Source organism: Diplotaxodon limnothrissa, linkage group LG9 (genome assembly GCF_057381915.1).
Source record: "Diplotaxodon limnothrissa isolate DT_005_m linkage group LG9, D_limnothrissa_male_GT1.1, whole genome shotgun sequence".
Classification (NCBI taxonomy): Eukaryota; Metazoa; Chordata; class Actinopteri; order Cichliformes; family Cichlidae; genus Diplotaxodon; species Diplotaxodon limnothrissa.
Window position 1 is genome coordinate 34,585,464 of NC_140604.1, and position 13,428 is coordinate 34,598,891.

At 43.8% G+C, this 13,428-nt stretch overlaps 1 protein-coding gene across 1 annotated transcript in view; it reads left to right on the forward strand.

Moving 5' to 3' along the window:
- Positions 1–13,428, forward strand: part of LOC146625998 (uncharacterized) — a 41,554-nt gene that overhangs the window by 24,868 nt on the left and 3,258 nt on the right. The window contains exon 3 of the mRNA XM_085363117.1: positions 3,647–3,651. Coding sequence (XP_085219243.1) covers positions 3,647–3,651 — 5 coding nt within the window. The remainder of the gene's footprint in view (positions 1–3,646; positions 3,652–13,428) is intronic.

Below are 13,428 nucleotides of genomic sequence, written 5' to 3' on the forward strand. Positions count from 1 at the left end.
TATTGAAACTGTGTGCACTTCATCAGCTGATGCTTGTTTGTCAAGATTGGAGAAGTTTCAAGAAGAGGCTTATTGACATTTTGTATGGTGATACCCAGGCTGAAACGAAATACAGTTTCTCTCGTTTTTTTCCTTTTTTGCCTGTCCCATTTGTTTCTTTTGCCATCAGAATTATTGTCTGGAGACAAAGAAAGATGCCCAACGGATTTACTTTACCAAATGGACCATCCCGGCCTTGCTGTATTAGTCTATTTGATTTACCTTTGCTTTTATTGTTTATTTTATTTTCACTTGCTACACACGGGACAGATATGACTGGGAGAAAGAAAGAGGGAAAGAAAAACAGTGGGGAAGAGGAACTGTGATAAAGGGCAAAAAACAAAAACCAACAAATCTATATATATATCTATCAATCAATCACCTGAAATACAGTTTCTCACCAGAATCTACAGTGCAATAATCAATAAAATTAAAAAGGAAAATGGCTTAAAAAAAGAAGAGTAAAAAGGCAGTAATAAATTAAAAGGGTAAATAACAAAACATCTAAATAAAAAAAAAGAAAACAAAAACTCAAGTCTAAATAGTCACGCTCATACAGGTAGCAACAGTCCTTTCACAGAGTATTGTGTGCATCTGGGGAGTATATTGTATGCTATATGTGTGTGTAGACAGGAGGCATCACAGTAAAGCCGTGCTAATAGTTGAACGGATGGGGAGGTGAGGTTTTCTGGGCCTCCTGGGGGAGTGGAGATGCGTTTGTGCTTTTTTGATAACTGATGTGGTATTAATAAAGAAGGACAGGTCTTCTGTTTTGTCTTTATTGTTTATGAGATTATGGGATCTACGCCACACTTCAAGCTGCTCCACATCCATTCTATAAGTGGACTAATTGTTTTCAGTAATGAGACCAACCACAGTTGTCTTTGAACTTCACAATATGATTAGCACTGAGTCTGGCTTACAGTAATGTGTGAGCAGACTGAACAGCAACGGGCTCAGGACACCCCAGAGGAAAGCCTGTGCTCACCAAGATGGTCTTTGATGTGTGACTGCCTCTTGTCACTTTGTCAGGAAGCTGAAAACCCAATTGCAGGTTGCAGGGTCCACACCTAATAGCATCAGCTTTTCCACCAACTGCTGCAGAATGATCGTGTTAAAAGCTGAGCTGAAGTCGATGAAAAGGACTCTGGCAGAGGGGTGTTCTTCCTCTCCAGGTGTGACAGCATAACACGGAGTGTGGTAGAGAGAGGTCATCTTCTGTAGATCGGTTGGTCCTGTATGCAAACAGAGATTGACAGACCACATGACTTTCGCGCATTGCATGTTGGGTACGAGTGGCAACAAAATCTAAACACTGCATCAAGCGCTAGTATTTCCAGCACCGGTAATCATTAATTCTGCGGTTTTAATCCCTACTTGCATTTTATTTGCCTCCAAAACAGTCATGTACAAAAAAACGGAGAACACGGCAGGTCCGTACAAAGACAGACTTGAAAAAAAGGAAATCTTTCATCACGCACATATTTATTATTATATGGTCCTAAGTGTGAGTGCATACACTCACAAAATGTTTAGTAATTTCAGATCCCTGCAACAAGCCCAGGTCCAGTTTACTTTGGTGATTTGGACTATTCCATTTAACAGATGTGTTTTTTTTTTTCTTTTATCTCCTGTACAGGCCAACACAATCTATTTGTCGTTTCAGGTTGTAGTATTACACAACTTTCAGATCAAATAGAAATAAAATGAGTGTTTCGTAATTCGTTCAATTCTCTTTATTTATAACTGGCATTATTGTTTCATTCTATTATAGAATCTTACAAGAAAGAGGCAAAATTGTATTCAATTGTGCTTTATTAGCTGCTTCGGCAAAGAAGCAAATCAACAATGCAAAAAACTCCCAAAAAACATTGCAAAACAACATAGTGGAAAACAGTTATTCATCACTTGATTGCTTCAATACAACACTTGGGCACATATATGCAGAACTTTTACTGGCTGTTTTGATATCGCTCTCTCTCTTAACCGATGAAATCTCGCTATGGTAACAGCTTTAAACTCGGTCTGACCCAGGTTGATAGAGGGCGCCAGTCTGGATCGCATTCCAGCATTTTGTAGGCTGGTTTTCCTACAAAACACAACAAACATTAGCCCGCAAAGCCACAGTGAACAAAGCAGCATAGCGCAACAAATTCAATTCAAATCAATATAAGACTTATTTGTAACCTACATCAACAATTATGTTATGATAAATTACGTAATAACTACAACAGAAGACTTACCTTTGTGGAAATGCTTGGAGTGTTCTGGGACGTTACATTTGGTCTTCGAATGGCTGCAATCCAGACCATCCATCGGCTCTTTGTTACTTTGGAAACATGGCTTGAACAATTTCTCTTCCACGACATAATCCAATAAAAAGCGATCTCTTTACCCGTCGGCTTCCCGTGGCCGTCATGCGACCGGCTATTGCAGTTAATAATACCACAGCTTCATGCCATTTTTTTTCTTTTTATCGCTGTGTGACTGTTTTCATGTGAAAGCCTGCGTGCGCTAGTACCGCTTGCCACGCGTTCCCAGAATCCTTTGCGGTTTTACCCCGGAATGACGAATGACGTCACATTTTTAAAACTCTACTGAAGGGGATCCAGGTCTATTAGGAAACATTCCATGATGTGCTTCAAAACCAGCCGCTCGAAGCATTTACTCACAATTGGTGGCCACAGGCCGAAACTCTATCGTTCCGCCTTATCTTCGGGGGAATGGGCTTGTAGTCCGTAATGTGTTGGAAGCCCTGCCACAGCCATCGTGGGTCCTTGCCACACCTAACGTGGCTGTCCATTTTTTTTGGGCATTCAGCCTCTTTGCTTCTTTAATCCCTTTTGACAGGTTCTTCCTCGCTAGACTGTAAGCTGCAGTATTCCCAGATTTAAAGGCTTTGTTACGAGCTCTCAGCAAAGGGCGAACCTCCCCGGTTAACCATGGTTTTTGGTTGACTTGCTACTTCATGGTTTTGACCACTGTCACATAATCTATACGATTATTAATGTAGTCAGTGACAGACAAGAGTATTCCTGGAGGTCACTAATGTTGTTGAATGTTGTTGGTTGGTCGCAAAACAGTCTGTCAGTGCAGAATTGGCTCCTGGTGAGCAAATTCTAACTTCTCTGACCACTGGCTGGTCCTGCTTAGAGCAGGGCAACATGACCAAAAATATTTGTCACGATATAATTTGAAAATTTGCAATAATGATATAACTGACGATATAATTGACTTTAGACAAAATACTTTACAACTCCACAACTTTGTTAGTGCAAAAAAACAAACAAATCTACGTATTTTCACTTAAACAAGCATGCAACCCTCTTCTCCCACTCTTCACACACTAATAGCAACACCGCAGGAGAAATGCCAGCACAGGCATCCAGTATTTGTAGTTTCTCGTATCTCGCACATCTCGTATCTTCACACCATAGACAATTGCCTTCAGATGAACCCAAAAATAAAAGTCTAAGGGGGTCAGATCGGGAGACCTTTGGGGCCATTCAACTGGCCCACGACGACCAATCCACAAACTGTTCATCTAGGAATGCTCGCACCTGGCACCCATAATGTGGTGGTGCATCATCTTCCTGGAAGAACTCAGGGAACGTGCCAGTTTCAGTGCATTGTCACAACCCGGCTCATAGGAAGTGACAAACAAATGGGAGACCACACACAGGTTTCTAAAGGCTTTAAGACATATTTAATGAAAATAAGGTAAAGCAACTTAAACACAATTTAAAGGACATAACAGCCATAACTGAAACTTCCAAATGAACAAGATGGGTGCCAGACAGAGAGAGCCAAAGCCAGCCAGTGCCCTGCTGGTTCAGTCAAGGTGTCTTTATATACACTGGAACTGGCCTCTCAGTTGTGCTGCATCAATAATTGGGTCAGCTCCACCTACCTGCAAGAAACAGGTAAGAGAAAAAGCAAAACACAAGGCCAGCCCACTGGCCGTCACACTTCCCCCTCATAGAACAGGGTCTCACCCTGAATTGGCAAACACATTTACATTATGAATTTGCAACTAGAAGAACATGCATATATTAAATCCATAACATATATATACACACACATGCAACCTCACTTTTAACACCTTTTGTATGCTCAAAAGTCATCTTCAGCTCAACTCCAACCTCAGCAACCTTGGTACCTAGGAGCAATTTAAGAGGAAGGAAAACGATACTGGAGAGGACATACTTCAAAGCATATGAGGAGTGAAGCTGCTGGTTACAAAGGGGCACGGGACAAAGCATCTGCCAAGACATTATCTTTGCCCTTAATGTGCTGGATATCCAAATTGTAACGGTGTGTTCACACCGAACGCGATGGACGCGAATAAAACGCCCCAAACGCCCCTAATTTGACGCGTGTACATTCGCGTCTCAACGCGTGTCCAAGAAAAATCCATCGCGCGTGAACCGGAAATGTGGGAGTTTCCATCTTTGCAAGATGGCAGCTGTCGAGCTAGCGCTTGAAGAGAGAGTCTCCCTTCTCTATTTACTGTGGAGAGCAGAGCAGCAGCGTAAAAGACGTCCTCGCCGTACCTGGGTCCATCAAGTCCTCCAGGCGCGTGAGCAGTTTGGTGAGTTTCACCATTTGCTCCAGGAGCTGCGCCTGGATGACGGCAGATTCCAGCGATATCATCGTCTGTCACCCGGCCAGTTTGAGGACCTGCTTTCCCGCGTCGGTCCCAGAATCGCCCGCCTAGACACCAATTACAGGCGCTCAATCCCACCTGCAGAGCGCCTGTCCGTCTGCCTGAGGTTAGTAAAAGTGGTCAATACGGTAGTCCTTTATTGATACCTGTGCTAATATATGCTAAACCATCCATTTATACACTGCTAACATGGATGTGCTATGCTAACAGTGAATGCTGTCGGCGTTTACTGATGGCATAGCACATCCATGTTAGCAGTGTATCGTGTATACACTGCTAACATGGATGTGCTATAACAGTGAATGCTGTCGGCGTGTATAAACTATCGTTTATACACTGCTAACATGGATGTGCTATGCTAACAGTGAATGCTGTCGGCGTTTACTGATGGCATAGCACATCCATGTTAGCAGTGTATCGTGTATACACTGCTAACATGGATGTGCTATAACAGTGAATGCTGTCGGCGTGTATAAACTATCGTTTATACACTGCTAACATGGATGTGCTATGCTAACAGTGAATGCTGTCGGCGTTTACTGATGGCATAGCACATCCATGTTAGCAGTGTATCGTGTATACACTGCTAACATGGATGTGCTATAACAGTGAATGCTGTCGGCGTGTATAAACTATCGTTTATACACTGCTAACATGGATGTGCTATGCTAACAGTGAATGCTGTCGGCGTTTACTGATGGCATAGCACATCCATGTTAGCAGTGTATCGTGTATACACTGCTAACATGGATGTGCTATAACAGTGAATGCTGTCGGCGTGTATAAACTATCGTTTATACACTGCTAACATGGATGTGCTATGCTAACAGTGAATGCTGTCGGCGTTTACTGATGGCATAGCACATCCATGTTAGCAGTGTATAAACTATCGTTTATACACTGCTAACATGGATGTGCTATGCTAACAGTGAATGCTGTCGGCGTTTACTGATGGCATAGCACATCCATGTTAGCAGTGTATCGTTTATACACTGCTAACATGGATGTGCTATGCTAACAGTGAATGCTCTCGGTGTTTACCGATAGCAAACTGGTACTGTTTATAATATTTCTAGTGATACTCAGATGGTCTCATCAAGTCCCGATTTAATTCGATTTATGCTGTTATCAGTGGTTGAATGATAGCATGGCTGTGGTGTCATAGGTATGCTCTCGGTGTTTGCTGATATCAAACTGGTATTAGGACCACTGTGGGTTAATCTTTGTAGTGATACACACTCCTTTTGTTTATTTATACCTGGTTTAATTTCTGGGATAGTTGAATATTTGTATATAATCACTGCAGACTGTTTTAGATTATATCAAATATATATCATGTAATTATCCTTATAATTACAAAATGTTTTATGTAAGATTTATGTTTTGGAATTTGTAATTTTGGAATTTCAATAATGTATTTTGTAACTGCAGTACACATAATACACATTTTAAACAATTTTGTCCAGGTTCCTTGCCACCGGGGACTCCTTCAGGACCATCGCGTTCAGTTTTCGAGTCGGTGTGTCCACGGTGAGCCAGATCATCCCCCAGGTAGCGACGGCCATCTGGGACTGTCTAGTGGACGATTTCATGGCTGTGCCTTCAACTGAAGACTGGCGGTCCATCGCAGAGTGTGTGAAGGCAACGTGTGTTCTCCACAATTTTCTGCGCTGTGTGGACGAGAGAGGGGCACCTGCTGTGAGGGGTGTGGCACCTGCTGTGGTGGAGCCGTTGCAAGGCCTGGGTCGTGTAGCAGCAAACAACTCCTCCAGAGAGGCTGTCCTGGTGAGGGAGAAGTTCATGGCCCACTTCTCGGCAGAGGGAGCTGTGTCTTGGCAACCAAAGGAGTAGCCTGTTTGAAGTCTGAGTGACTTCCCCACAACGGCTCTTTTAAGAGCCACCCACAAACCTCTAAAGAGTGTTCCTGTCTTTTTAAAATTTTCTTAATAAATGGATCTCTACTCCAAAATAACCTAACCTCTCTTTATTCTCTTAAGTAACTTGTCTTCACTATGTTCCTATAACCAGTGTGATGCAAAAGTTTGAGCAACCTTATTAATAGTCATTATTTTCCTGTATGAATCGGTTACAGTAAAAAATGTCAATTACATATATCATATAGGAGACACACACATTGATATACACTACATATTTATGTTATTTCTCTTTTTATGTGTTGCCAATATATGCACCTGCTTTATTTAGTGTAAAGTTATTGCACACTTTCTGTAAATCCAGTGAACTGCATTTCACTTCTCAAATATCACTGTGTGTGTCTCCTATATGATGTATTTAACTGACAATTTAAATTGTGACAAATAACGATTTGTACAGGACAATGATGGCTATTAACAAGGTTGCCCAAACTTTTGCATCCCACTGTATCAGTATATTTTGTCATTAGTATAATATGAAATAAATTCTACTTGTGTCAAGTCGGGTGCCAATATTTGCTGTGTAGTAGAACAGAGACATTTGTCATTATAAATGTTTATTTGATAAAATATATAAATTCAGTAATAAAAAGATTCAACATAAATATATGAAATTTAACTATTTACAGAGAGACAGGAATAAAAAGGACCCAGCTTGGAGTGGAAGAGCCTCAGGGGAGAAGGAGGAGAAGAATAAGAACATTGTTTCTGCCCTGGAGAGCTGCTGCCTCATCAGAAAACTACTGATCATTAGGGTCCAATGTTTCCAAATTTAGCACAGCTGTGCTGTTGTCAAAAACTAATTTATGAATTTGGAATTTCACGAATTCTCGTGTCTGAGGCGGCATGCTCTCCAGAGCAGGAACAAGGCCGAGGAGGAAATACTCTGTTGCAGACGGGCGTGGCCTCTTTAGGGACTCCAGGATAGCCAGCTCCACCGCCGATGGACCATCCTGGGACCCTTCCCTCGACCGCCTTCGAGCTCTCCTCCTCTGTGGGCCTGTAAAAAACAGAACAAAACACCACAAAGAAATGAGAAGGCTGCTACTAGATTGTCATTTTCAAAATTGAAAAAAACCAGGATATGAACAGATTGGTTGTAGATATTTAGTAAAGGTGATCACAAGGGAATCCAAGCAAGTAAAAAGCTATCAGTGCTTGATGTTCATACCTGTGGGTGCAGCAGCAGGAGTGGAGGGACCAGGGACTGGGGAGTCAGGAGAAGCAACAGGGGAGGACTCTGCTGCATGATAACTTGACTCTATCAAGACAATATTAAATGTTAACAGGTTGAAGACAATAGTCATAGAGAATATTATATTATTATATACTTATTATTATATACAGTGGTCTCCCATTTATTGCAGCACATGAACAGTAGTCACAGTTCTCACAAGTTGATTCTCAAAGTGCAAACCTTTGTCGATTTTAAAACGTAAAAGTATTATGCCGCGCTTTTTCTCCGTCTGCGGCGCCACTTTTGTGCGCCTTTTTTGCTCCCGGTGCAGGTGTCTATTTCCGAATGAGGGTCATAGTTATGAGTGTTTTTGTGCTGTTTTTTTCTATTTGAAGTGATGGTTATCAAAACCAAACATGATAAGTTTGGCAAGCGCAGGAGACACGACACGGAGGAGATTTGTCATTTGGGCTGCAGAATGCAATGCGCATCGTTGAAAGCTGTACGGTGCAATAAAAAAAATCAGCGAAAAGGCGAGGCAGTGACGGATGAACAGCGGGACTACTGTATACTGTTTATTAATAAACAAAATATATTCCTGTATGACAACACGCATAAATTAACTGCCTACATTAATTAATTGTAAACATACCTTCTGACTGACACTCCCCTGCTGCCTCTTCGGGCTGTCCCTGGTCCTCGGGGGAGAAGTTCTCCACGGTCCGCACCATATTACCGCTGGTCTCCCGCGGGGTGAGGAAGGGGTCCAGAAACCCCATGACCGCGAAGAACTTCCATCTCCTCCCCGATCCTGCTGCAGACCCACTCCTCTTCTCCTTCTCTGACCTCTTCTCCTTATTATAGGTGTCCCTGAGGCTCTTCCACTTTCTCCTGCAGATGTCCTCTGAATAAACGCATTATCTGGTTAGCGGAAAGGTATTTGTACAACAGTGGGAAAATCGCGGGACAGTAGGCGCGCTTGCTAGCTTTTGCACGGCTTCATCGGGTCAGTCTGAAAATTAAAAAGAAGAAGGAATGAACTTACCAGGTTGCCCGATCTCCTCACTTATGTGTCTCCAAGCTAGGTCCTTTTTATTCCTGTCTCGGTAGAAATAGGAGCTGGCATCATATAGCTCGGGGTGGTTAGCCACGGCGCTGATCAGCTTTTCCTCCATACTGAATGAAGAATGAAGGGCTTTGGCTGGATCTGCCCCTTTGACCTAGGTCAGAGCCACGTCACCAGGCTCCTGATTGGTTGTCGCGGCGCGATTTGACGCTGGAGTTCAGATTTTTCCAACTCGAGCGGTAGACGCGAAACGCGCGTATGCACAAAGTGCAACACAAAAACTCACGCGCGTGGTTTTATTCGCGCGTCAAACGCGCCTGACGCGCTACACTGACGCGCATTTCGCGCGTCAAACGCGCCTGACGCGCTACACTGACGCGCGTTTCACGCGTTTTGGCGTTTTCGCGACGCAAATCTGCTTCCGAATTTTCGCGGGACCCGCAATCGCGCGTCATCGCGCCTTTCCATTGACTTTACATGTAAACCTGACGCTCTATTCGCGTCCATCGCGTTCGGTGTGAACACACCGTAAGGCTGCAAAAAGAGAGCCCACCGCATGAGCCTCTGATTTGGGTTCTGCAATGAGTTCAAGAAAGTGAGAGGGTTATGGTCAGAAAATACCTCAATTGGCCGAGCAGAATCTAAATATACCCTAAAATGCTGCAAGGCCAAGACTAATGCCAAAGCTTCCTTTTCAATAACCGAATAATTCAGCTGATGGGAGTTGAACTTCTTGGAATAGAAACTAACTGGATGTTCAGTACCTTGCTTGTCAGCTTGGACTAGAACAGCACCTGCACCAATGTGGCTTGCGTCCACATACAGCTTGAAGGGCTGATCCAGACGAGGTGCTAAAAGCACAGGTTCAGAGCACAGTAAAGCTTTTACATCCCAAAAAGCTTGCTGACATGCTGCAGACCAAATAAACTTTACTTTGGCCTTCAACAAATCAGTCAGAGGAGCAACCACTGTTGGGAAGTTTCGACAAAAACGGCGATAATAACCGACCAGACCCAAAAATCTCATGAGTTCTTTTTTGGTAACTGGAACAGGGAACTCTTTGATGGCCAACACCTTTGGATCAACTGGCCTCACATAACCTTGGCCCACAACCTTACCAAGATAGGTCATAGTTGCTTTTGCAAATTCACATTTTGCCAGGTTGATAGTCAGATTTCCCCAAACTAGTCGTTCAAACAGAGTGCGAATACGATCCAGATGATCCTCCAGGTGCTACTATATACCACCACGTCATCTATGTAAACAGCACAGCCTTTCAGCCCATTAACAACCATATTCATGAGTCGCTGAAATGTAGCTGGAGCACTGCGTAAACCAAAACCCATGACTGTATATGAATAAAGACCAGATGGCGTGATGAAAGCAGATATTTCCTGAGCTCTGGGAGTCAGTGGCACCTGCTAATATCCCTTCAACAGATCAAACTTGCTCACATATTCTGCTGCACCAACTTGGTCAATACAGTCGTCAATATGAGGCAAGGGATAGGAATCGGGTTTGGTCACTGCATTTACTTTACGAAAGTCTGCGCAACAACGTGGTGATTTATCAGCTTTTTCAACCAACAAACATGGGGAAGCCCAGCTTGATGATGATTGAAATGTTGTTGCACTGCAATGTTGTTTTCCAACATGTTGATGCGGAAGGAGAAAAGAGAGAGCCTGACAGACTGACGGATAAAGGACGAACATGATATGGTTTCAACAAATTAACCTGGCAAAGTTGATTTATTTTCCGGCGATCTGGTGTAGCAATCTGATAATTCTGTTCAGACAGTTTCTGTACCACGGTGTAAGGCCCAGCAAACCGTGCCTGGAATGGTGACCCTGCAATTGGAAGAAAAGCCAAAACCTGGTCACCCGCACTAAATTGCTGCTCTTCAGAACGCCGGTCATGAAAATATTTCATCTTGACCTGAACCTTTTCAAGGTTCTGTTTCGCCAACTGACCTGCCACATACAGTCCGTGCCGAAAACCATTAACCTAATCTATCAAGTTCACTGGTGGTTCACCTGACAACCACTTATCGCACAGCATTGTCAATGGTCCCCGAACTTTGTGGCCAAAGACCAAGTCATTTGGGCTAAACCCAGTACTCTGGCCGTCACAGCATAAAGAGGGAAACACATCATCATGTAGCAATTTCAAATATCCAGTGGCGTTGAGGTTTCCATTGATGAAGAATGGACCCACTATCGTTGTACCCCATATACCACACCAAACCATCACTTTTGTTGTTCCAACAGTCTTGGAGGGATCCATCCAATGTGGGTTAGAGTCAGACCAATAGCGGTGGTTTTGTTTGTTAACTTCACCATTCACATAAAAGTTTGCCTCATCACTGAACAAAATCTGCAGTGTGTGAATGCAGTAACCAATGACCTGGTTACTGCATTCACCAGATATCAACACAATTTCGATCCGCTCCTCATGTGTTAAACTCTTCAACATGTCAATGGCTGTGAACAAAGAGAAACTTGTAAATAAGTCATGAAAGAATAAAGTTACATTGAAACCAAGCACACCATTGTTTTTCTTGAGACATTACCAATAAGTTTGATGTGTCACATGACCCTCTTCCTATTGAAAAAACTAAAGTTGTATCCAAGATGGCCGACTTCTAAATGGCCACCATGGTCACCACCCATCTTGAGGAGTTTGCCCCCTCACATATACTAATGTGCCAATAACAGGACTTTAGAGACAAAACCTGCAGCTCAGATTCTAGCACAAAAAGACATAAACACAGAGCGGACCCGACGCATCAGAATCGCTGAGCTCCGACAGCGTGTCCGTCTACGGGCCGTCGGGTGAGAAAGCCGAGAAAGACAAAGCTGATTCTGATGCGTCGGGTCCGCTCTGTGTTTACGTCTTTGTGTGGAATCCGTGTACCTGCTCTCATTTGCTGTTTGGTGGTTGTTGAAATAGTTTTGTGAGCTTTAATCTGAGAATCTGGCGTTTCTGGCAAAACACAGTTCTATTTAAAAGTCAATTCAGGATTTAATGAATCGATATCACTTTATTCAAGCTACTCATCTCCCTCTTCCAACTGCACTTTCAACTGGACCAAGGCCAATCAGAGAGGTCCCGCCCCTGACTATCTCTGATTGGTTTAGTCCACAATAGGGGCATAATGTGTGTCTGTTGTTGACCACACGGAGAGTTGCAGAAATTATTATTATTTTTTTATTATCCAAACAGTTGGTCGCACTGGTGCAACCAAATATTTTTTTTAGTCGCACCACTGAAAGCTTTGGTCGCATTTGCGACCAAATCGGTCACACTCTAGAGCCCTGGGGGGTCATATGATTGTTGGGCTTTCTATGTATCTACTGTACAACATAAAGCGCCTTGAGGTGACTTTTGTTGTGATTTGGCGCTATATAAATAAAATTGAATTGTTTGTTTACCACCACTGTGGTTAGCTGCCACCATTTTACCCGTCTGTATCTGGAAGTCCCACAAGATCTTAGCTCGGTCATTCTCCTCCACCTTACGGGGCGTCTCCCATTTTGACCTTGGGACTTCCAGGTTATACTCGGCACAGATTTAAATAGAACTATACAAGATGGCGCGGCCACGTCCAGACGCCTTCCTGACCACTCCGCTCCGACTATCTACTTTTCTTGTTTTTTACCTATTTTTTGCTCTGGTTTTCATCCCAAAATCCTCTAGTCTTATAGTTTAAGACAGCGGATCACTTATAAACATCGATGCCAAGGTTGCACATCTAATCTTGGACACTTTTAAACCCGACCCTTCCTGTCCGCCAGAGATTCTACGCGGCGCGGAGAACAACAAAGGACGGGCCGCTCATCCGAGGCGCAGAACAAAGAAGCGCCGGGGGAAACGCGCTGGTATTAGGAACAGACTGAGACAGCAGGCACATCGCGCACCACTGCCCAGTATCCTACTGGCCAATGTACAATCCATGGAGAACAAGCTCGACGACCTAAGAGCAAGGGTCACCTTCCAACGTGACATGAGGGACTGCAACATTCTGTGCTTCACGGAGACATGGCTGACCCCCACCGTGCCGGACCAGGCCGTAACTCCGTCGGATTCATTGTTTGTGCTCCACGCGGACAGAACGGCAGAGTCAAACAAAACCAAAGGTGGGGGAGTGTGTTTCATGGTAAACAGAAAGTGGTGTGATGCCAGGAGCATTTCTACTCTCTCCAGCGGCTGCTCGCCACATCTGGAGTTCCTGAGCATTAAGTGCTGCCCTTTCTATCTGCCCCGTGAGTTCACCTCGGTCATCGCCACGGCGGTCTACATCCCACCCCAAGCGGACACAGGTATGGCTTTGTCCGAATTACATGATGTGCTGAGCTCGCTTCAAAACAAGGACCCGGGCGCAGCCCTCATTGTAGCAGGATACTTTAACAAAGCGAACCTCAGACAAGTCATGCCAAACTTTTACCAGCATGTCTCGTGTCCAACGAGAGGGGATCGAATTTTGGATCACTGCTACACGCCATACAAGCAGGGCTACAAAGCTGTCTCACACCCGGCCTTTGGGAAG